A 23,462-nucleotide genomic window follows, 5' to 3' on the forward strand; every position below is an offset into this window, starting at 1 on the left:
TTTTTCATGACCGACATGCTCTTCTAACATATAATATTAATAGGAACACAACGTTGCAGTGAAGATCAACGCAGCTCCGAAAGACCCCCAAGTTGTAAGTTCCCCATCAGACCCTGGTCTTCTCATAGAGTTTGGTTTGATACTCCTAGAGGTTGGTTTGATACTCCTAGAGTTTGGTTTGATGCTCCTAGAGTTTGGTTTGATAATTAGAGTTTGGTTGGATACTCAGAGTTTGGTTTGATGCTCAGAGTTTCGTTTTTGATTTCGTTTTGCTATTTGTAGAACCTCCGCTCATCACGCGTGTCTGCAGTCCAATGGCTCCCTCTGCAGGGGACTCTGATCATTACAGAGTGGAAGCAAATCACTTCAGAATAGGAAGCATATGAATAGGAAATATTTAATTTGTTATCCTTTATTACTCATCGACGTATTTTTATCTACGAATACATTACATCTGTGGATTTATGAGTTTGATCATTTCTTTTATTTCACTGCTGTGGGGGAAGAAGACGAGCTTTAGTAAATGTTGGACACCTTGTGATTGCCATCGATGATGTGAGGGGAGGAAAGGAGTTGGAGGGGCCCCGCTGGGTTAATAACAGGAGCGCGGTGGTCAAGCTGCTGCAGAAGGGGGGGGTGTCGCTCCACTTCATCCGATCCGTTTTATGCGAACGGTTCTCATCAAGTAGGAGTGGGAGGAGTATTTCCAGCAACGTACTTGATATCCAAAATAACCCCCTGGTGTCGGGAGAAGAGCAGAAGGTATAAATACCCCTGCTGTACCAGTTCTCTATGGACCATAGGTGAGTGGTTGAACCAACACTAGGTAAGAGAAAGAGATTCTCAAGTTCTAGACTAGCAGAAAAGGACCTTAGCCGATCCAACCCTTTGACGGATCCACTCCGGCTGGAGAAACCATCTCTGACTTGTCCCTCCCGACCCGTTAGACCAGAGCGTCCAGCGAACACAACAGAAGAGTTGGTCAATGAGCATAATTTGTGTATTATTCTAGAGTGCGGTTTCCATTGCACAATGTGGTTGACACTTCGTTGCATATTTCTGTACCTGTGCGTAATCAACGTCGTGCTTTCCATGGTCTATGAATCGGAGGATATTGTACCGGTCAGGATAAATGGAAGAGGCAGAGGGCGCTTCTGGAAAAGGAGCGAGGAACAGCCGATATTCACTCTCAATGCCTTTGGCGAAGACTTCACGTTAAATCTGACGCCAGACACCAGCTTTATCGCGCCTTCGTTCACAATCCAGCGCGTCACAGCCAAACATGTCGAGGTTTTACAAAGCGCTCCGGGTGCCCAACGACCAGATGTACTCCATGACTCGATACACCAACTCAGAGGCTGTTTCTACTCGGGGAACGTGGACTACAATCAGGACTCAGTCGTTGCTGTCAGCTTGTGTAACGGAATCTTCGGGTCATTCATTAACGAGGGAAAGGAATATGTGATTGAGCCAAAGCAGTTCGGCCTAGGATTCGGGGCTATCGAACAGCTGCATGTCATCAAAAGAAGAATTCACAACAATACAGTTCACAGTGGCCCGCTGTCACCTGGTCATCACAGTGAGGAAAGTCCAACGGAGTGGGACAAGGACCTTTTTACGCGCGGACTGCATGGCGCACAGAGGAAACCTCGCCAGAAACGTTTTGTGTCCGCGCCACGATTTATTGAAACCTTAGTGGTTGCAGACGCATCCATGACCCAGTTCTATGGAGATGAAATCAAGGTAGGCTATAACCCAGCCCAACACGTGTTTCATCAACACTAGCCTTTTCAGAATTAAATAATAATACGAATGAATCATTATTATGACATAAATTACTAAATACGCCTACTAGTAGGATTTAAGAGTTGCGATACATTCATGTTTTCTAAATAAGATGCGTGGTGCATCGTATATTTCAGGGAACCAATCGAGGTAATAGTACCGAAATGCCAAAAATGTTGCTCCACATACTTTAAGACTTGGTCATTATTTGGCCTCAAATCCACTCACACATCCCTCCACCAATAGTGGAGCGTATCGAAAGAAGACGTTGGATGAACAATTCATACCAGAGGCTGTTTAATACACAAACGCTCTAGTAAAAATAGAGGAAAAGTAAAACCATTGTGCATTTTTTCCATTTCCATCCCACTCATGGGATGTTTATAAAATACTTTCCAAAACAACCCACCCCGGCCGATTCTTGACTGCATCCTATTTCCCATTTTATTTACCTCCCCATATTTTTCATATTTCAGTGTAAGAAAGACCATTGTTCAAATACCTTTTATATACTCATTTTTCATATAGGCCACACTGCCAGTTCCACAATAATAATCCTCTCTCCTACTCCTCTCTCCTCCCCCCCTGCCCCCTCTCCTCTCCTCTCCTCTGGGATCTCCTCCTCCTCTCTCTCTCCCCCCCCCCGATCTCCTCTCTCCCCTTCTCTCCTCTCTTCGCCTCTCCACTTCATCCACCTCTCCTCCCCCCGTCTCCTCTGGTCTCTGGCCTCTCCCCTGATCTCCGCTCTTCTCCTCTCCTCCCTCCCTCCACTTCATCCTCCTCTCCTCTCTCTTGTTTCCGCCTCCCAGCACTACATCCTGACCCTGGTTTCCATGGCAGCGCAGCTGTATCAGCATCCCAGCATTAAGAACTCTGTGCACATGGTGGTGGTGAAAATGCTGGTTGTGGAGGATGAAGAGGTGGGCCCCGCTGTCTCCAGCAATGGAGGCCTTACCCTGCTCAACTTCTGCTCCTGGCAGCAGCGGTTCAACCCGCCTAGCCACAGGCACCCGGAGCACTACGACACGGCACTGCTCTTCACCCGAGAGGTGAGGCCTCCTTCCATCGCGGCCGTCCACACTGCCTAGCAGTTCCATTGGGGGAGTAGAGGAGCGGAGGAATGCTAGTGGTAGTCATGGCGTTTGTAAGTGGTTCTCCTGCGAGGCAAAGCAAAGTTAGCCAAAGATACGGTATATTTACCTTTATTTAGGGTTTTACATTACTACCAGCCTCTTGAGTTCTCTCAAAATGGCTGAGTATCTGCAACAATAAATTGTAATGAGATGCATTCTCATTACAATGGGTGCCCGGTCATTCAGCTGTTCAGCACCCAGGCTCTGGAACTCCCTCCCCCCACACATAAAACAGTCAGACACCATTACAACCTTCAAGTCACAACTCAAAACTCACCTGTTCAAACTCGCACACAACGTCTAACTGATCACTGTCTTGATTGTTTGTTTGTTTTGTCTTGTTTTTGTTTTATTTATTTATTTATTTATTTATATCTATTTATTATTATTATCTTTCCACAATGTCTTGTTTTTAAACGATTTATGATAACTTTATGCTCTGTAAGGTGACCTTGGGTGTCTTGAAAGGAGCCCTTTAAATTAAATGTATTATTATTATATTATTATTATTCCGACGTTCTAGCGCTACACCCTTTTTCATCGAGTGGTCAACTTAGGAAGTCCTTATTTTGGCCGTTGAAGTACCTGCCACCAAGGGTACCAACATAGGATTAGGAATAAATTCTAAGATCTTTTATGAGTCGGGGAAAGGAGTATGGTTAAATTAAAGCAACAATCTCAAAGATTTGCATGTAAATAAATGTCTGTGAAGTCACTATCTATGAAAGCCCTTTCATTTGCACTATTATGATTATGAGAAATCACATGCAGCGCACAGTGTGTGACGTATTTCAACCCGCCGCTGTGGACGGGTGATGGAACATAGTAGGCCGATCCTCTGAGCTAATGTAACAAACTCCGTCCAACTCGTTCTGTGTGAAGCGGCGGACATTTCTTTCCCGTTTTTTTCTCTGCTTGTGCTGCAAGCTGCCAAATGTCAGATCACAGGTGACAATGTTTGGATCTTTGGGATGAGTGGTCCGGAAAAAAACCTGCAGGCATTGCTTATCGCCATAGGCGTCGCCAAAGACGAACTAAACGTAATTTTAAATGAAGTATTTAAATGCATATGAAGGACGAAGTTTGGTGAGTGTTTGTCAATCACGCGCCCACAGATCCCCGCCTCCAGCAACATGAATGGTCGAAAAAAATATGAAACGGAAAAAAGTTAACGTTCACCCAGGCGATAAGATTTACTTAAAAAGTCATCCTGTTGCAGTGGATTCTTATGTCAGGTTAAGCATTCAATCTGCATGGTGATGCACTAAGTGTTGAGCAATTAGCAAGAGCTGAATAGGATGGATGGAAGGGTTTTATTCAGTTGGATAACTTAAGATTCAATTAATGGTAGCCAATCTCTTTGGTTGTTTCCAAGATAAGAGTGCAGATGGCTCCTGCTGCATGAACTACTTAAGCGCCGAGAACTCAACAGACCTCACAAGATGACATGACTGAAATGTCCGGGGTCTTTTTAACCCACACTGCATCCAGACTTGACCCTTCAAGTTATTCACGCTGACTGCTGTTTTGAATTTTAACTCAAACCAGACTTTTGAATGTGGTGGAAATTAACACAATGATAGTCTGTGTGTGTTTCGGTCTTTTAACAAGTGCTTTCTTTATGTTTTGCAACCAACCTCAGATGCAATTCTTAATGAATCTGCCATACCTGTGTTGGTGTTTGTGCCCATGGTAACGATGATCCAACCTCATTTTCAAGGTGCACAGACGCTGAAGCTGAGCTGCAGATGCAAATCCAGATGTGTTTTAAATCAAGGAGGGCTATTTCTTGTGGTTTCTAAAAGCCAGCTTGTGGCCATAGTCCAGCATGCATCCATTTCAATCAAACAGAGCTGAATTGCATCCAAAGAGGAGGAAAGATTGTATGCTGGTTCCTATTTACAAGCCCAACTTCTGATACAAGCATGCTGTTCATTTGACCACATTATGGCCTTCTATGTGCCCATGGGCCAAGAAGATTTATTCACTCACATTTTATGATGGAAACATTAGACATGTTTTTAAATGCTTTGGAAAAATGAAGACTGCACAGGCAGCAACCAAACACATCTCAAGTTTGCTCATTGCACGGGTTTACAAAACAAAGAAGCTTTCCATTATCATTCTGAAATGCCTCGGTTACTGAGTGACTGTTCTCGTCCAAACCTTTTCTCCAGAGAGACATGGGGTTTGACCTGTCTTTTGTTTTTGATATTCTTGTTTGTGTCTTAGGACATCTGTGGATACCAGAGCTGTGAGACGGTGGGCGTGGCAGACGTAGGCACCATGTGTGATCCCAAGAGAAGCTGCTTCGTCGTCGAGGACGATGGCTTGCAAGCAGCGTTCACCGTTGCCCACGAACTGGGTGAGTCCCTCCTTGGTTTTTAGAAAACTTTGATGGCCAGTAGGTTCACTGTAATACACCTTGCACATGCCCAGTAGGTATCACTGTAATACACCTTCACATGCCCAGGAGTTATCACTGTAATACACCTTGCACATGCCAAGTAGGCACCACTGAATTACACCTTGCAAGTGTCTGGTTGGTATCACTGTAATATTACTGTAATACACCCTTCATACAAAGTGTGTTTGTTATTTTACTGCTGATTGTGAGACAAACAATTCTTGAGCTGGCGAATAACTTTATTCTGAATGTCAACAAAAAGGAGAGCAGATTTGTTTAATATCTGGTTTTCTATTGCAAATCCAAGTTCATATCAATATTATATATTATATAAGTTATTGTAGCAGGTCAGAGAGCGCGCGGAGACCACAGTTCGACTTCCCTCACTGGGAGCTTTTTTATTTCAAATGGTAGCAAACAAAATAGAGACTTGAAACTATAAATTAACGTCCGGGAGAGTCCTCGCGTTCAGTGCTCCGCGACCTGCGATCTCTGGTGGTTTTTGCGTTGGATCTCTCTCTGCTCCCCGGTCTGGTTCCTACTAACAACAAAGCAGGCACATAAATACAAACACTCCCTGATTGGACCTGAGTGCTGACACCTGCTCGCACTCAGGTCCAACCCCCCCCCAGCCAATCCGGTGCGCTCCCAACCTGCCCATACTCCCCCTGCAGGCCAGACGTCGCACGTCCCCCCACAGTTATATGTTTGCATCAATGTTTGTTGCCACGGAAGGGATCTTCAAAAAGGAGGACTAACAGGATGCACACCCACACAAATGTACAATAACATGCACATGGACACAGACACACACACAGATACACATTTACGCACATACTTGTACACACACACACACACACACACACATGTACACACACAAACATAAACACACAGACACAAACACACATATAGACACAACCATACACATATACACACACACACACACACACATACACATACACCCACACACATACACACACACACACACACACACACACACACACACACACACACACACACACACACGTATATAGACACATACACATAAGCAATAACTTCTCGGCTGGCGTTGAATGCTGTCCGCCCTTGGCCTCACTGGTCTAAACCCAGTCTCAGGGGCCAATCACACTAGGGCCATTTGCCTGTTCCGTGCTGCAGGAAGATTCAGCACGATTCCCCCCCTCCCCACTCCCCCCGCTGGCCCGTGGTCACACTGCTCCCAAAGGCCGTGGCCTGGGCACGATTTCTCCTTTATACATACGTCATCACGTCGTAATGCGATAAATACGTCGTGGTGTCCAGCTGCGACTGAATGCTGTCGTCGGCCCAAATTTCAAGTAAACACTCGACTTCACTATCGCACCAACGTAAACCCACTCGTGAACCGCTTGCCGGCATTGTTTAAAATTATTGTTGTGGGGAAAAAGGGCATGGACCTATAAAGAAAGAAGGGTCGCGCAAGGACTACGTCATCCCGCTCACGTTGCGTATCCGCGCGTGTCATCTCATTAGCATCTGTACTTTGGCCACGGCACACCTCTCCCAAGTGTGCCGTGGCCAAGGGGCTGTTCCGTGCTTGAGTACGGATGGCGTGGTCACACTAGCCAAACGTTCTAGACTTTAGGATGCAAATGAGCTCGGGCACGGGGCCACGGCCCTAGTGTGAGTGGCCCCTCATTGAGGGGGAGAGCCCAACACACATGAGTGTTTATAGTTTCCCTCATTAAGCTCACCAACCACAGTTGCGTCTGTCCCTGCAACCAGGCTGCCCCGCCCCCTTGTCTGCAGCCGACGCCAAGCCACGCCCCCTCACGCCACTGTGTTATAGACAGAGGGGGCGATTGAAATCATGGGTTTGCCTCAAAGCACCATTTATCAAAGCAGTCTTTATGGGAGGTTGATTATTGATCAGTGATGTTCTGGTGCAGGCCATGTGTTGAGTATGCCCCATGATGACTCCAAGACCTGTGAGAGGCTGTTTGGGGCCCTGGGGGGCCAGCACCTCATGGCCCCAGTGATCCTGAACCTCAGCAGGACCGCCCCCTGGTCGCCCTGCAGTGCCCTCTACGTCACAGAGTTCTTCGACAACGGACACGGTGGGTGAAGTCAGAGGCCGGTAGAAGGATGACAGGTCACGTTTACAGTCGATTCAGTAGATGCAATTGCTGACCGCATGCAGTTGTTTGCACATCGTACTTTGAAGTCGTTGTCTCTTAGGAAAAAGGATTAAGATGAAATTATAGGAAAGCGAAAATAGATTTATCACAATCACAATCATTTACTGAGCTAGAGTAATCATGTCTAGTCAGAGTATTGCGAGGAAGTCTGAATCACCACATGCCACAAGCAGTTCATCTCATTGCCCAAAAAGGAAGTGTAGGATTGCCGTTGTGGTTTGAGAGTGTTATTACGTTGGGCCAGGGTTCACTCCAGGGATCAACAAAGCATGCTGTAGTTTCTCACACCATCTCTCGCCTATACTCATTCACAATTTCTCTCCTGTTAAAACATGTTTTGACAACCACAAAATGACAGGTTTGAGAAGTAGTTTAGAGTAGCTCTTTTGGTTTCTAATATCAGTCTCTCCTGCTCTCCTTCTCTCAGCTCAGTGCTCAGCACTGTGTGGGCCTTTCTGGATTGTTTTGCATTAGGGGACGACCACGGTCCCAGAACCTACTTTTCCACTGACTCATACTACTGACTTTTTCCTGCTGCAGACTCCTTGCGCCAAGGCAACAGCTGTCATCAGCTAAATATGTTCTTTATCAGGTGGAAAATGTCTCCACAGAAGACTAATGTGAAGAATCATTCCTAACGCGATACGTCAGCCACACAACTGTGGACAATGTCCCTATTCAATGCAATATAAGTTGATTAAAAAACAATAAATATTGAAAGGAAAGAAGAAGCTGGATTCAATTTGAATGCTTTCTGATAACTTAAAAGGAATACAGTGTTTTGACTCGCATGTAGGATTGGGTATATTATTTATCTCTTTAGGGTTTAGTTGAAAAAGTGTCTTAGCCATTTCTTTCAACAATATCCAACATCCAAACGTATCAAAGAAAAAATACACTATAAAGAAAAAAACAATAGCAGCAACTATTTGACTCGTCTGTTAGTCACTATATAGAATACTGGGAGGAATAGTAAAGGCCCCATGCGTGACCGTGTTGGACTGAAGTCTGTCCACTCATTTACCCCTGACCCCTCTCAGGAGACTGCCTGCTGGACGCCCCGGAGACGGCCATGCCGCTGCCCCGGGGGCTGCCCGGCCGCACCTTCAGCCTGGACCGCCAGTGCCAACAGATCTTCGGAGAGGAGTTCCTCCGCTGCCCCAACACGTCGGACAGCGAGCCCTGCTCCCAGCTCTGGTGCCACGAGGAGGGCGGCCACCACTGCACCACCAAGAACGGCAGCTTGCCCTGGGCCGACGGCACCGCTTGCCCCAACGGAACATGTCTTCATGGGATGTGCCGGGCCACCCAGGAGGTCCTGCAGCCACGGGTGAGAGTCAGTTGGATAGTGAACCAACAGCATTAATCAAATGGATACCTATTTTATTATATATACAGATACAATCGCTTGGTCACCTGATTCTATATTCATATTTTGTGATGATACCCTATATCCTATTCTCATTTATTAAATTTCATATTTTGGACTTTGTTCCATATTCATTACGTAGTCCACACTTCATTGTCCAGTTATCCCCTGTGTTACTCTATATCCTGACAGACCTTCAGACTCATTACTTTTACGATAATGTTGCTACCCAAATAAATCTAGTCAAGAGTACTCATCTAAAATAACATCCCCACTAGGATCGTTTTCTTCTATAAGCCTTCTTTCTTTGTTCAAACATCCTCTCTGCCCCTTTCCCATATCTGCTCACATTTACACAATCTGTTGCCTGATAAATGAAGTTTATCATTTGTATTCATTAGTTTGGCTCAGTTGCTCTGACATCTCTTTGTATATTCTATGTGTGAAAATCTGCACGTCTGTTTGTAGACGTCCTTGCAGTAAGGCAAATAGCTGCTCCAAATCATGTAAAGTCTGGAAACAACACACACACACGCACACACACACACACACACACACACACACACACACACACACACACACACACACACACACACACACACACACACACACACACACACACACACACACAAAATGTATGTCGACATGGACAACATACATGCTACGCATCTGAACTGCATTCCCGTTAATGAAGCCCTTAACCAGGTCTTGTGCGTGCTGAGGCACAAGGGGCAGGGACATGCAACAGCAGGCCCAGAGCGGTACTAAGCCCGGCCCCAGTGTGCCCGGCTCTAACCAGACCTTTCCTCCTGGTCTCCCCAGGTGGTGGTAGACGGGGGCTGGGGCCTGTGGGGGTCGTGGCGGGAGTGTTCCAGGACCTGCGGGGGCGGAGTGGAGTTCTCCTATAGAGAATGCCAGGACCCTGTACCCCAGAACGGGGGGCGGTACTGCGAGGGCCAAAGGGTGCAGTACCGCTCCTGTAACCCACAGCCCTGTGAGGACAGTGATGGTAAGACATGCAGAGCTGGAAACCATCCCTATGGAGGATTTGTGTGGCTCCATATTTGATTGATTATTTGTATTTGTGTGCTGAATGAGTTGAGAGTCGTGAGTTGAGAATACATTGGTCATTTAGAAATGATGAATTATATTTCAGCTACGTCTTGCATTTGGAAGATGCAAGCCAAACTATGTACTGCATTTATCAAGTCCCATTTCGGTTGCCATCATAACTATAAGTCACGTGACGTAGCCAGTCAGGCCTACCAAGTTGAATAAATGTTTTGACCCAGACAGAACCTTATCGATTGTATATAACACTGTTCTATTTTCTGTTGCAAACATGCTGGGTCTGAAGGGTTCTGTGGACGTTTGCTGGCAGAACCACAGACCCTGAGTCGCCTTTGTGAGCATTACTTCTCACTTCTTTCAATCTCATGTATGGGAGCTCAAGTAATTTATCCTGGAGTCATGTTTCCAGTGCAGGGTTGACCCCAGACCAGTTACTGCTGTGCCAGCAGTAACCCCATGGCTCATGGTGTGTTGTAGATGTATCATACACCACCCGCACGAGTTGCTCTTCGGGGAAGAACAGGCTATTCATTGGCTCATTGGCTATTTGTTTGTCATTGTTAGCTACATTAGCCTCTTTAGCAAGCCATATCGGAAAAAAAAAACACAAAAACTTTACATTGTATTGCTCACACAGCAAGACCGTGCAATGCATTAATTGGTGATTAAAGCAGCAATGTTATCAAGTGTGTAAGAGCAGAAATCAATATTAAAAATCAATATTAAAACGACCAACGTGGCACAAATACAAAGAAAATACACCTCAGTAAAAAAATAAGAAAGACTGCAGAGAAATGCTTTTTTCTTTTTTTTATACCATGAAGAGCCGAGAGGCTATGGGCTCAGCCATTTTTGTTTGTCGAGTCATACGGTCAACCTTACTGAACTCGTTGGACTCTCAGAATCCTGAGATATTACGACCAAAAGGGACGTGGCTCAGCTAAAATGCCGCAAGAAAGCTGGGAGATTTCCTTCTTTGCAACTCGTGCGGGTTGTATACGATGCATCTCGAATACACCATCAGTCTGGGGTGGATCCCAGACCAGTTACTGCTGAGAGGAGGTGTGGCCCCATGGCCCAGTCTGGGGTGGATCCGATGACCAGTTACTGCTGAGAGGAGGTGTGGCCCCATGGCCCAGTCTGGGGTGGATCCCAGACCAGTTACTGCTGAGAGGAGGTGTGGCCCCATGGCCCAGTCTGGGGTGGATCCCAGACCAGTTACTGCTGAGAGGAGGTTTGACCCCATGGCCCAGTCTGGGGTGGATCCCAGACCAGTTACTGCTGAGAGGAGGTTTGACCCCATGGCTCAGTCTGGGGTGGATCCCAGACCAGTTACTGCTGAGAGGAGGTTTGACCCCATGGCTCAGTGTGGGTTGGATCCCAGACCAGTTAATGCTGAGAGGAGGTTTGACCCCATGGCTCAGTGTGGGTTGGATCATAGACCAGTTAATGCTGAGAGGAGGTTTGACCCCCTGGCTCAGTCTGGGGTGGATCCCAGACCAGTTACTGCTGAGAGGAGGTTTGACCCCATGGCTCAGTCTGGGGTGGATCCCAGACCAGTTACTGCTGTGAGGAGGTTTGACCCCATGGCTCAGTGTGGGTTGGATCATAGACCAGTTAATGCTGAGAGGAGGTTTGACCCCATGGCTCAGTGTGGGTTGGATCCCAGACCAGTTACTGCTGAGAGGAGGTTTGACCCCATGGCTCAGTGTAGGTTGGATCATAGACCAGTTAATGCTGAGAGGAGGTTTGACCCCATGGCTCAGTGTGGGTTGGATCCCAGACCAGTTACTGCTGAGAGGAGGTTTGACCCCATGGCTCAGTGTGGGTTGGATCATAGACCAGTTAATGCTGAGAGGAGGTTTGACCCCATGGCTCAGTGTGGGTTGGATCATAGACCAGTTACTGCTGAGAGGAGGTTTGACCCTGTGGCTCGCAGGGCAAGCCGCCCTGGAGCAAGCTGCCTCATCTTATGGAATATAGTGTTTGGATATATTTAGATTCATTTCTTTATTTCGTACAATATAAATCTGGGGAATAAGACCCCATCGATAAAATTGACACGTCATTTCATGGCTTTTCTCTCTTCCTCTTCCGTTCCTTCTCTCTCAGGAAAGAGTTTCCGAGAACAGCAGTGTGAGAAGTACAACAGCCCACACTACCTGGATTTCAACGGTCACATGAAAGAGTGGATCCCCAAGTATGCGGGCGTGTCCCCTAGGGACCGCTGCAAGCTCTTCTGCATCACGCGGGACAGCAGCGAGTTCAAGGTGTTCCAAGCTAAGGTATGTCTGCTCTGTAGGCCATCATGCTATCGCCATGGCAACAACTCTGCTTGTGCTGGGAGAGCAGAAAAAATGGAAGCAGGATGATTGGTGTCCTTCAGGATTAGACGAGTTTGTGCAAAAATGGGAACACAGTATTTATAAATCGAACAATATGGCAACAGTTATGGAGCTATAGTTATATATTAGATATTTCAACACTTTTGGTATGTCAACAGGTAATTGACGGCACCACCTGTGGGCCTGACACCACCTCGGTGTGTGTCCAAGGCCAGTGTGTGAAGGCTGGTTGTGACCAGTTGATTGGATCCAACAAGAAGTTTGATAAGTGTGGAGTGTGCAGAGAAGCCGCCACACACGAGCTCACCTGCATGAAGATCACAGGTTCCTACAGCAAAGCCAGGTACGCACTATGGCTGATATAGGGATTAAGAGGAATGATGGATGGACATCTTCAACAGCCTTCACTTCAATAAGTGGTCAAATTCTCTATTTATATATATATATATATATATATATATATATATATATGTATACATATAAATAAAAACTTGATTGCCAAGTTAATATATTCACTTGATCACAATATACATACCAAGAGTGTGCATATTTATGATAGGAAGAGGGTTTTGAGGAATCAACTTAAAGCTGTAACTGTATCACAGTAGGGTGCCATTAACCCAAAAAGACATACGCCAAAGTCAGTGTCCCATGCTCAAAGTTAAAATTTGAATCTTTTTGCACGAAAAAACTGCAGCCTATGAAAATACATACAGAAGTAGGTGAGTTCAAAGCCAGGTGTATTCATATATTCCTGTGTCTTTTCCCCCCAGATATGGATACAGCGACATTGTGACTATTCCAGTCGGTGCGACCAACATCGACATCAAACAACGCAGCCACCGTGGGGTCAGACACGACGGCCACTACCTGGCCATCAAGAGAGCAAAAGGCAGCTACGTCCTCAACGGTAACTTCTCCGTGTCCACGCTGGAGCAGGATATCCCCGTTCAGGGCGCTACTCTCAAGTACAGCGGCTCCTCCACCACCCTGGAGCGGATCCAGGGCTTCAGGCAGCTCAGGGAGGCCCTCACCATCCAGCTCCTGGTCCTGGGGGGCCACTCCATCCCTCCCAAGGTCAAGTACACCTTTTTCATCCCCAGGGACACCACCTTCAGCAGTAGGGCAGCCGAGGAGCGGCCGGGCGCCGCCCTCTCCCCGCACATGCTCCGCCCGCTGGGCCAGCCACAGTGGGTTCTGGGAGAGTGGTCCCAGTGCTCCAAGAGCTGTGGCTCGGGATGGTCCAGGAGGAACGTGGACTGCCTGGACGGCGCCGGGTTCCACTCCGGGCAGTGTGACCGGGACCTGAAGCCCGTCGACATCCGTCCCTGTGGGGACGCGCCCTGCCCCATGTGGCAGATGGGACCTTGGTCCGCATGCTCACGAACTTGTGGTGCAGGGGCGCGGCGGCGCAGCGTCTTCTGCACCGAGTACACCGGGAACATCGTGGAGGTGGCTAAGTGCGACCCCAAAAAGATGCCTGAGCCAGTGTCCGGGGAATGTCTCGACCGAGACTGTGCATGAAGGAAAAGAGTGGACTTTTGGAAAGTGAATCGTTTGTAGCCCAAATAGGTGGTTGACGAGGCCCGCCTTCAGAGGGATGATGTTGACCATGGTAACCAGCCAGTCGCGTTAGAGCCTTCTACTTGGTCACTGTGCAACCCCCTTGACATTTTAGAACCACTATTGAAATGTTGTCATTAAATCTACCTCAGGATGTATATGTTTTGTGTGTCAATACTAAATGACGGTACTGTTACGTTTCTAGCCTATATAGATGGAGAGTCATTTTATTAATTCATTGCGTTATTACTTTGAGGCAATTGGAATTAGCAATTTTGTTTTTTTTGCATGAACTCTGCTGTCAACAACAGTATAGTATCAATATCCCTCAAATTTGTATCCACAGAACTCAGTCCAATATAAAGCCTTAATGAAGACTATTATTTAAGGTATAATGGCAGGTCAATATACATTGACACTCTTTTTTCAGATAAACTGACCTATAAGAATGGATGTGTGTAAACTAAAGATGTTAAATCATTCTAAGCATAGTTAATGACTGGGAAGCATCCTAATCAAGAAGCACCATACACCAGACACAGGAAACCTTATTCTGATCTGTAGTGTGTAGTCTATGCTCTGTGAACTATAATACATTTTCTGCATAGGTGTTACTGTTAGGATAGCCATAAGCATTTTATGTTCCTGTGTTTAAGGATCATAATAATATGTATTTTCTTTAAAAAAATATATATGTAAATGAAATATTCAAATGCACACTGTTTATTCATGATTCTTTATTCCAGTTTGGTAAATCACAGTATGTTATAAGGCATGAGAGACAAAGAATCAGGCCTATATCCCTTCAGTGAAGGACCATACAATATCATTATTACAGCTTCCTTTCAAGATATTTATTTTTGTAAAGTTTTTACTTTGGTTGTTGATTTACATTTCAGATGCTGCTTTATTTGAGTTTTTTATCTAGTAAAATAAACTAATTCAAACCAATAATTGCACAACTTATTTAGTGTTTGTGTTGTTTATTATTTTGTATTCACACTGTGTGAATCTGTATCTATATTTTACATACATACATCTACACATATACAAATATAAACAATATATGTATATATATATATATATATATATATATATATATATATATATATATATATATATATAAACAATAAATTATATATATGCCTCATATATGTCACCAGGTTCCAGTGATTCAAGGTTGGATTTGTAAATGTAACTTAAGATATTAACTTTTATTGGTTGGTTTTAAAATGCAACCAACGCTATTAGCATTCGCACAAAATCACGAAAGTATTGATTGATCCATGTGATAGGTTCACTAATTAAGTCTTAGCTAGTACATGGTTTGATTAATCCATGTTTATGAATTAAGGCTTTACTAGTATAATGGTTTGATTGATCAATGTTTATTAATCAAGTCTTAACTAGTACAAGGTTTGTTTGATCCATGTGAAGGTTCATTAATTAAGTCTTAACTAGTACATGGTTTGAATGATCCATGTGAAGATTCATTTATAACTAGTACAAGGTTTGACTAATCCATGTGAAAGGTTAATTAATTAGGTCCTAACTAGTACATGGTTTGATTGATCCATGTGAAAGGTTCATTAATTAAGTCTTAAACTAGTACATCGTTTGATTGATCCATGTCTTAACTAGTACATGGTTTTCTGGTCTGTGTGGAAGCATTGCATTCTGGGACATAAATAAAGCGCATTTAGGAAAACGGGGAGCACAAAGGAACGATAGAGGCACCTTATGAACTTTTAATAGTAAGTTAGTGGAATGTCTACTCTTATATTAATGAAACTGCTGTTGTTGCTTCAGGAGTCCAGTTAAATAGTCTAGTTGAAGCTGGAGGGATGTGAGTGAGGAGCGGGAGCAGCGGGTAAAGTGTCGCCGTGTGTTGTGCTTCTCACCCCAGTCGGTCGGAGGTCTCTCCAACCCGAGGCCGAGGACCGAAGCCCTGCTCCGTGAGGTAAACAGCGCCCTACTACCCACCGATAACCCGAAGGTTGACATCCTGTGTGGATGAAGCGGCGCTACTTTCACCTCGTTATAGGCTAGGTAGTTTTGTGTTGAGTCAGCTAGCATTAGCAGCTAACTTTGTTAGCCGAGTAGCACAGAAACGTAAGCTAGCTGAAGCGCATTTTGTGGCGCAGTCATTGTCTGCCTCATATACACTGTGTGTGTGGACTGATGAATGTCCACGTCGTTAGTACATTATGAGGCGTTAGCGGGTTGATTGACAGGTATAATGTCTCACGTTGTGTACGTGTTGTCACCGCGAGCGCGTCGGAGTAAACAGAGCGCTGGAGGACGGGCCACGCCCCCTTCTGCTCCAACATTAACACTCGCATCTTTTGGGGTGGTTGGAGCCATCCCTTGATTCGGAGGTACTTTTTCTTTCTAATGTTTTCTATAGTCCGAAATCTGCAATATGGGATAAAAATGACAATTAACAATTGATCAGAAAAACGGGAGGCAGTGGTTAAAGCTCACCAATGGAAAGCAACTGACAGCCAGCTGTTTGCTCCGGTTGCTACCTGATGTAATATTGTATGGCTCACGGAAACATCACTGCAGCCAGCTGTTTGCGCCTGTTGCCACCTGATGTAATAGTATAAAGCTCACAGAAACATGACATGTTTATATGATATGATGAGGTCGATAAATCTAGTTTCAGTGAGGTATTAAGTTTAAGATCATTATTGAGATCACATCGTTTGCTGTTAGCTTAGAGATGATCAAGTCAAGATGCGGGTTTGGTTTTAATAGTACTCACTCACATATTTTAAATATTAACTAATGTGGTTTAACAGCAGCCTAGTCTCCCAGTGCTATTTTTAACGTGTGTTTACACTGTATAAAAGAACAGATCCTTTATCATGTGATATTATTGAATCCAGATTTGAAAGACTGTATGAAAAACTAGGGCAACACGCCCTTAATGGGTTGGACCAATACCTGGCTGAGTTTGGCAAATTCCAGCGAAGGCTGGCTGACAAACTGCATTCCAGCTATTACCTAGTCGTTTGCTATTACTTGTTGAAAAGACAATCAGGCTGCACTATAAATCCAGGTGTGAGGTGGCTCTGCATTGACTCTGCTCTCCCCGGTCTGGAGTAGTGTGGCTGAGCAAACGCTTCAGTCTGTTATTTGGTCCTGGTCGTCCCTGGCTCCCCCTGCGAAAGGCCCCGTAGCTGGAGCTCTTGGATGGAAAGTCTCATGCCTCAGAGAGTGCACGTGTCTGCAGACAGCTGCTCAGCATCCCGTAACGCTCCGCTGGCCTCTGCCTAGTCTGGCTCCCATCACTGCGCATCTGCTTTGATTGTCGTTATGTAACTTGGCATTTGGATTTTGGTACCGTCTAGCCTACTGTCTGTTTTTTTTTTTTTTTTATCTAAGAACAGGAACACCAACCACCCCTCACTCACTTACAGTCCTGCTCGTCAAGCCCCTTGTTTCCTGCAAGAGATACAGGTCTTAGACAGTTGGATATTAATTCCCCCCCTCCATATTATGGATTAGCATTGCAGCAGTCCAGGGTCACTGCTGAGATGCTATTGTTTGACAGCTCATTTACTTCCTGGTTTGTTTAGTTAGGTTTTGTTGAATATAATTAACCATCCACAATAAATGACAGCAATGTTCTTGAATCAAAGATGGTTTTCACTTTTGCTCTTTCTCATTTCTGTAAGATGTCAATATGTTTATTTGTTCAAAGATAATAGAAAATAGAAGCCTTTCACTTTGCCGTATGTTACGTTTCTATCTTCTTTCCCGATGATCTATGATTGCCTTTATTAGCCGTGATTACGTTATTGTAACATTGTGGTTCCTCTTTCTACAGAAGGACATCGTCCCCCAATTAAACCAAAGAGCAGTACTGTGCAACTTAGAAGATGGGGGTCAAAACCTTCACCCATAGTTCACCCTCCCACAGCCAGGAGATGCTGGATAAGCTCAACGCACTCCGCAGCGAGGGCCACCTCTGTGACGTCACCATCCGTGTCCAGGACAAGCTGTTCCTGGCCCACAAGGTGGTCCTGGCCTGCTGCAGCGACTTCTTCCGCACCAAGCTGGTCGGCCGCTCAGAAGAGGAAGACAAGTTTGTGCTGGACCTCCACCACGTCACGGTCAGTGGCTTCACCCCCCTCCTGGAGTACGCCTACACCTCCACCCTCTCCATCAGCACAGAGAACATCATCGACGTCCTGGCAGCCGCCAGCTACATGCAGATGTTTGCCGTGGCAAGCACCTGTTCAGAGTTCATGAAATCCAGCATACTGTGGAGCTCCGGAAACAACGGCAACAACAATTTCGGGGCAGACAAGCTGCAGGAGTCTGCGCCAGAGAGCGCGTCGTCGAACTGTGTCCTGACGCCCCTGGACGGCAGCCTGTCACCCGTGTCGTCTGACTGCAGCTTGATGGAGCGCAACGTGCCCGTGTGCCGGGAGCCGCGGCGCAAGCGTAAGACCTACGGCGTCGCCATGGCCTCGCCCGAGAGCCTCCTCAAATGCCCCACGCAGCTAGTTGCCACCTCCCCTCAGATCCCCCACCCCTCGCCGTCCTTCTCGGACAGCGCGGCCCAGCCCGTGGAGTCGTCTCTGGCCTTCCCCTGGACCTTCCCCTTCGGCATGGATCGCAGGTTCCACTCTGACAAGTCCAAGCTCCCAGAGAGCCCCCGAGGCCTGGACCACGCCACGGCGGCGAGCGTGTCCTCGGTGGAGGCGCAGGTGGTCGGCCGGCGGCTGAGCGACTTCCTGACGTGCGAGAGCTCAAAGGCGGGGTCGTCGCTGATGGCGGTGGAAGAGGAGGACGTGAGGGTGAAGGTGGAGAGGCTGAGTGATGAGGAGGCCCAGGAGGGTTCCTCTCAGCCCGTCAGCGCGTCGCTGAGCGACCAGCAGACGGTGCCTGGGAGCGAGCAGGTCCAAGAGGAACTGCTCATCAGCCCACAGTCTTCCTCTATAGGTGAGGGATGCTTTCCACATGACTGCCATAATACTTCTTCTGTACTATGCACTCTAGGGTTGAGGATGATGTTTGTAGATTTGAAATATAAAAGAATACACCTTATATTTGGGTTGTGTATGGGCAAGATTAAAGTGATCGTATTCTGCTTTTGTGGTTCTCCCTCTCCTGTAGTGTTGTATAGCTTTTTTTTTCCCATAATTAAGGTCTGCTTGGCTACGAAGTGCGGGGTTACTCATTCCCAAATAAAGCATCTCTCCTGAAATGCTGGTTTACAGTAAGATTTACTTAGTGCTTTTGTTACGTCAAGAAATCCCGGAGATGCAAGAGTCGCGGGTTGTGGCTGGTTTGGCAAACACCTGTTAAGAGAGGTGGAGTTCTGTTAGCGCCATGTCACAAAGACACTGCTGTCGTCAGTATGAAGGCAAATTCCCTTTTTATAATGTATGGTTAAAATACATTTTGACTCCTTCGTGAGCCAGGCATAGTTCAATGCTGTGCATCCTGTAGATTCAGGATGATCACTAACAATGCTTTATCTTCATTTTTCAAAAAAGGCAGCTGCTTCAAGTGGTCAAGTGCAGAGGCATTGGTAGGAACAGAGCTCTCTACAACCTGTGGGAAAATTAAGGTCATTGTGTTCAAATGTTTTGGTTAGACAGCCTGAGGCTGGTTAACTTGCTAGCTAACCTAATGGTGTTCCCATGTTTTGGTTAGTCAACTGTGAGCCTCGGCTACCTTGCTACAGTTATTGTGTTCAAATGGTTTTGCAGCTGAAGGCCCACTTTTACCTACAAAGATGTAGAAATATGGTGTTGGTTTTCCGACAGATGTGTGGAGTTGGATTTATCATTGTACAAGCTGTAATGTTTTGGCCGCTATACAGTTATTTACCTTCTGAGACACTGTTCCCCGTTCATTTCCTGACTTTAACTTTTGCTGTTTCTGTTATGTAAAGGCCGAGTTCAACAGAAAGGGCAGGGATATTGTGTTGGTGTGTGTGTACATGTGTTTACATGGGTATGTGTGGTCAAGGTTTTTTTTTCCCCAAAAAGTCCAAGAAGGCTGAATGCACCGCAAAGCCAAAAAAAAATGGCCCACTATTATTTTGTAAAACATTTGTACTTAACATACTAACTTAAATTATAATATAGATGATTATGGGCATACTTTACACGTGTATAAAGAAAGTGGATTTCAGAAATATACTCTCTTTAAAAAAATTATTTACTATTTGAAGGCAATATTTTACAGATAATGTGCACGACCTCATGAGCTTGTCGAGGTGCTGATGAGGTGTTTTAGGACCCTTCGCCATTTGTTGAGTTTAAGATGATCCCCATATCCCAGGACCTGTCATCCTAGTATAAGGGACCCTCAAAGTCCCTTATAATCCAGGGGCGATCAAAGCCAACAAACCGTCCAGATCAGGATACTCCTGGCATTTCCAGAGTACCACACAAGAAGAGATGACCACCCAGACATACCTTCCTAGGTAGCTCCAGCTGACATAAGCTATTATTTTGAGGAAACCTTTATTTCTCCTTTTATTTTAGTTTGTTGTGGCATTAAATTATATGAAAAATGACTCTTCTGTTCTACTCATCAAATGGCCTAGTCAGCTCTATAATTATTGTTTGAGTTCTGCAGGGTACAGGGATTCAGTGTGGCTCTAGACCTGGATGTGGGTGTTGAACCCTGGCTGGAGGGGGGGACTGGATCCTGGTTCATATTACAACCTATTAAGGAAATTACAATGATTTACAAAGTTACCCCTTATATAGATCAAATAACTCATGAGGAAACATGACCGCATCACTGCAGCAGATATCAAGGAAGTAACAATTGAAGTTGACCAATCACAACAAAGTGGACCATCTGACCTCAGCGAATAGGAGAGGCCGAGGGGGGGGTATTAAAAGGATCTGACAAAGTCTGATAGTGATTCCGCAGCAATAAACATGTGATAATAAGGTGTATTTATTACATCAAAGCATGTCAACCATAGGCTTATGACCAAATGCACATTATGATCCCTTTAATGCAGTATAAATAATGTCTGCATTGATATGAATAGAAGCCAGGTTAGTCAACTTCTTCATATTTGGATGCATTCTCTTAACATCCTGTCATCAATCAATAAATCAAATGCTCTCAAAATAAGAAAAATAAGCCTGTTTCAATGGCTAAGTGTGGCTGTAATAGCCTGTCCAATCCGAAGTACAGTATTTGGCGGCCTACCTGTCCCAGCTCTGTAACTCCCTCCCCCAAATCCGCAATTCCCGGTCCCTCATCATCTTCCAGTCCCACCTCAAGACCCATCTCTTCTCCTCTACTTATTTCTAAACCAGCCCCCATCTACTTATTTGTTGTTTGTTTCCTTTGTTAAGTGCTTTGAGTGTGAGAAAGCGCTATAGAAATGTAATGTATTATTATTATTATTATTATTATTATTATTATTACCTACCGGGCTACCTGTGAACACCATGCAGAATACCTGAAGGGTCTCTCTCTAAGAGTCTCCCTCTCCTTCATAAAATCAAGCGTGCTTTGACTGGATTCTCCATATTGCTTATGCTGGCCATAAATCTATTGACGGATCTATTTGAAAGTGCATCATGATTTCATTGATTATGCTGGCCATAAATCTATTGACACATATATTTGAAAGTGCATCATGATTTCATGCACCTATTCTTGATTTAAATATGATGAAAAAGTAATAAAAGTTGTGAAGGACCTTCAAGCGCACAATACACATAAACTTATACTAACTCCAAACCTATTAATTGTCAAGTGACATTTTACAAGTCGCAAATCTTGATCACCTTGACATGACTCAAACTAGGTTTGAGTCATGTCTTCTCTGCCTAGTAGACATGACGCTAACTCAAACAGCCTAGGTCTGATTCATGTCTCCCCTGCCTAATAGACATGATGCTAACTCAAACAGCCTAGTTCTGATTCATGTCTCTCCTGCCTAGTAGACATGACGCTAACTCAAACAGCCTAGGTGTGATTCACGTCTCCCCTGCCTAGTAGATATGACGCTAACACAAAAAGCCTAGGTGAGATTCATGTCTAAACTGCCTAGTAGACATGATGCTAACTCAAACAGCCTAGGTGTGATCATGTCTAACCTGCCTACTAGACATGATGCTAACTCAAGCATCTGCAACATCAATTAGGCTCTGGGTTTGTTCGTCACCTTATTCTTGGTCTAATTACAGGGTCGATGGATGAGGGTGTCTCTGAAGCCTTGCCGTCAATGCAGAGCACGTCGAACTCTAGAGGCGAAGATGATGAAAGGTGAGGTGTTTCTGTGAATATGTGTGGAAACGCTTTAGCGAAGTGATGGGAAAGGGCCTCCAGTACGCTGATCAAACCACCCTAACCGTCTCCTGGCTTCACTGAAACAGATCAAAATGTCAGTCTTTACATCTGAAATTTAGGGCAAGTGTTTGTTTATAGGTAAGATTGAAAAGTTGAAGGATGTGGATTTATTAGAATATCCACAGAAACAAGATTTCTTAGAACATGGTAGTTGAATTTTTCATGCATGAATTGCTTTAAATTTTCAATATATGAATAGATTGTCATTTGAAGTATTAGATCTTCGACCATTTGACTCTGGTTCCATACCTCCTCATATTGACCTCTGGGTCAATTTAGATTACATTTGATCCCTGCTGATTTTGCAGGGAAAGAAATAGGAAGGACGTCTGAGCGCGGAGCATGTCTCATTTCCTAACTTTTGAATTCATACATTTGTATAAGTTTATTTATGGTTGTTTGTCTTTTGCCCTTAATCTGCCCTGGGATCAAGGCTGGATGGGATCCAGTACCCCTACCACCTCTACATCAGCCCCTCGGCCCGCTCGGGGGCCAATGGCCCAGAGAGGCCCTTCCAGTGCCCCACGTGCGGAGTGCGCTTCACGCGCATTCAGAACCTGAAGCAGCACATGCTCATACACTCGGGTAGGGGCTTTTGGACCTTTGGTCTTCAAACACATTTAGCTGAAAATCATTGGGAAACGTTTTCTGAAACAACCAGCTTTTGTTATCAGTGAGTATTTTAGCCCCTGCCTACTTAGAGATATGACCTTTTTAATCACACGCATGCTATTATTAAGAAATATACTTATGACGAAGAGGTCATCATATCGTTGTTAATAAGTTACAGCGCTAAACAACTGAAAGGCCGAGACAATTGTGTTAAAGCGAGGCGAACTGAAAGGTGAACCCCGATCATGTATCATGCCTTAAACACTGCTAGAGCTAAGGTTGGACCGCTGAGTGGCCTTTAAACACTGCTAGAGCTAAGGTTGGACCGCTGAGTGGGCCTATAAACACTGCTAGAGCTAAGGTTGGACCGCTGAGTGAGCCTTTAAACACTGCTAGAGCTAAGGTTGGACCGCTGAGTGAGCCTTTAAACACTGCTAGAGCTAAGGTTGGACCGGTGAGTGGCCTTTAAACACTGCTAGAGCTAAGGTTGGACCGCTGAGTGGCCTTTAAACACTGCTAGAGCTAAGGTTGGACCGCTGAGTGGCCTTTAAACACTGCTAGAGCTAAGGTTGGACCGCTGAGTGGGCCTATAAACACTGCTAGAGCTAAGGTTGGACCGCTGAGTGAGCCTTTAAACACTGCTAGAGCTAA

The 23,462-nt window shown here is 45.3% G+C and overlaps 2 protein-coding genes and 2 long non-coding RNA genes across 7 annotated transcripts in view; 3 read left to right on the forward strand and 1 right to left on the reverse strand.

Annotated features, from left to right (window-relative positions):
• Nucleotides 1-14,815, forward strand: LOC132475100 (A disintegrin and metalloproteinase with thrombospondin motifs 8-like). The gene is made up of 9 exons (XM_060076075.1): nucleotides 1-1,743; nucleotides 2,595-2,834; nucleotides 5,151-5,283; nucleotides 7,254-7,421; nucleotides 8,543-8,832; nucleotides 9,694-9,880; nucleotides 12,055-12,227; nucleotides 12,446-12,630; nucleotides 13,061-14,815. The coding sequence occupies exons 1-9, from the start codon at nucleotides 1,033-1,035 to the stop codon at nucleotides 13,809-13,811; spliced, it is 2,838 nt and encodes a 945-aa protein (XP_059932058.1). The 5' UTR covers nucleotides 1-1,032; the 3' UTR covers nucleotides 13,812-14,815.
• On the reverse strand, nucleotides 8,289-15,877 carry LOC132475102 (uncharacterized). Its single transcript, XR_009529812.1, has 2 exons — nucleotides 15,752-15,877; nucleotides 8,289-8,820 (listed from the first exon to the last, which is right to left on the reverse strand). It is a non-coding gene; the product is annotated as an uncharacterized LOC132475102 (long non-coding RNA).
• Nucleotides 15,511-23,462, forward strand: part of zbtb44 (zinc finger and BTB domain containing 44) — a 13,639-nt gene continuing 5,687 nt past the window's right edge. For 2 of the 4 annotated variants that reach the window (XM_060076076.1, XM_060076080.1), the window contains exons 1-4: nucleotides 15,511-15,822; nucleotides 17,684-18,806; nucleotides 22,037-22,115; nucleotides 22,633-22,784. In XM_060076076.1, the coding sequence (XP_059932059.1) occupies nucleotides 17,738-18,806; nucleotides 22,037-22,115; nucleotides 22,633-22,784 (1,300 nt within the window). In that variant the 5' untranslated portion in view covers nucleotides 15,511-15,822; nucleotides 17,684-17,737. Of the gene's footprint in view, nucleotides 15,823-16,141; nucleotides 16,229-17,683; nucleotides 18,807-22,036; nucleotides 22,116-22,632; nucleotides 22,785-23,462 lie in introns of those variants that run through there. The other 2 variants (XM_060076077.1, XM_060076078.1) reach the window with 2 other exon arrangements.
• LOC132475103 (uncharacterized) lies at nucleotides 22,791-23,390 on the forward strand. The gene is made up of 2 exons (XR_009529813.1): nucleotides 22,791-23,089; nucleotides 23,131-23,390. It is a non-coding gene; the product is annotated as an uncharacterized LOC132475103 (long non-coding RNA).

This window comes from Gadus macrocephalus, chromosome 16 (genome assembly GCF_031168955.1).
Source record: "Gadus macrocephalus chromosome 16, ASM3116895v1".
Classification (NCBI taxonomy): domain Eukaryota; kingdom Metazoa; phylum Chordata; class Actinopteri; order Gadiformes; family Gadidae; genus Gadus; species Gadus macrocephalus.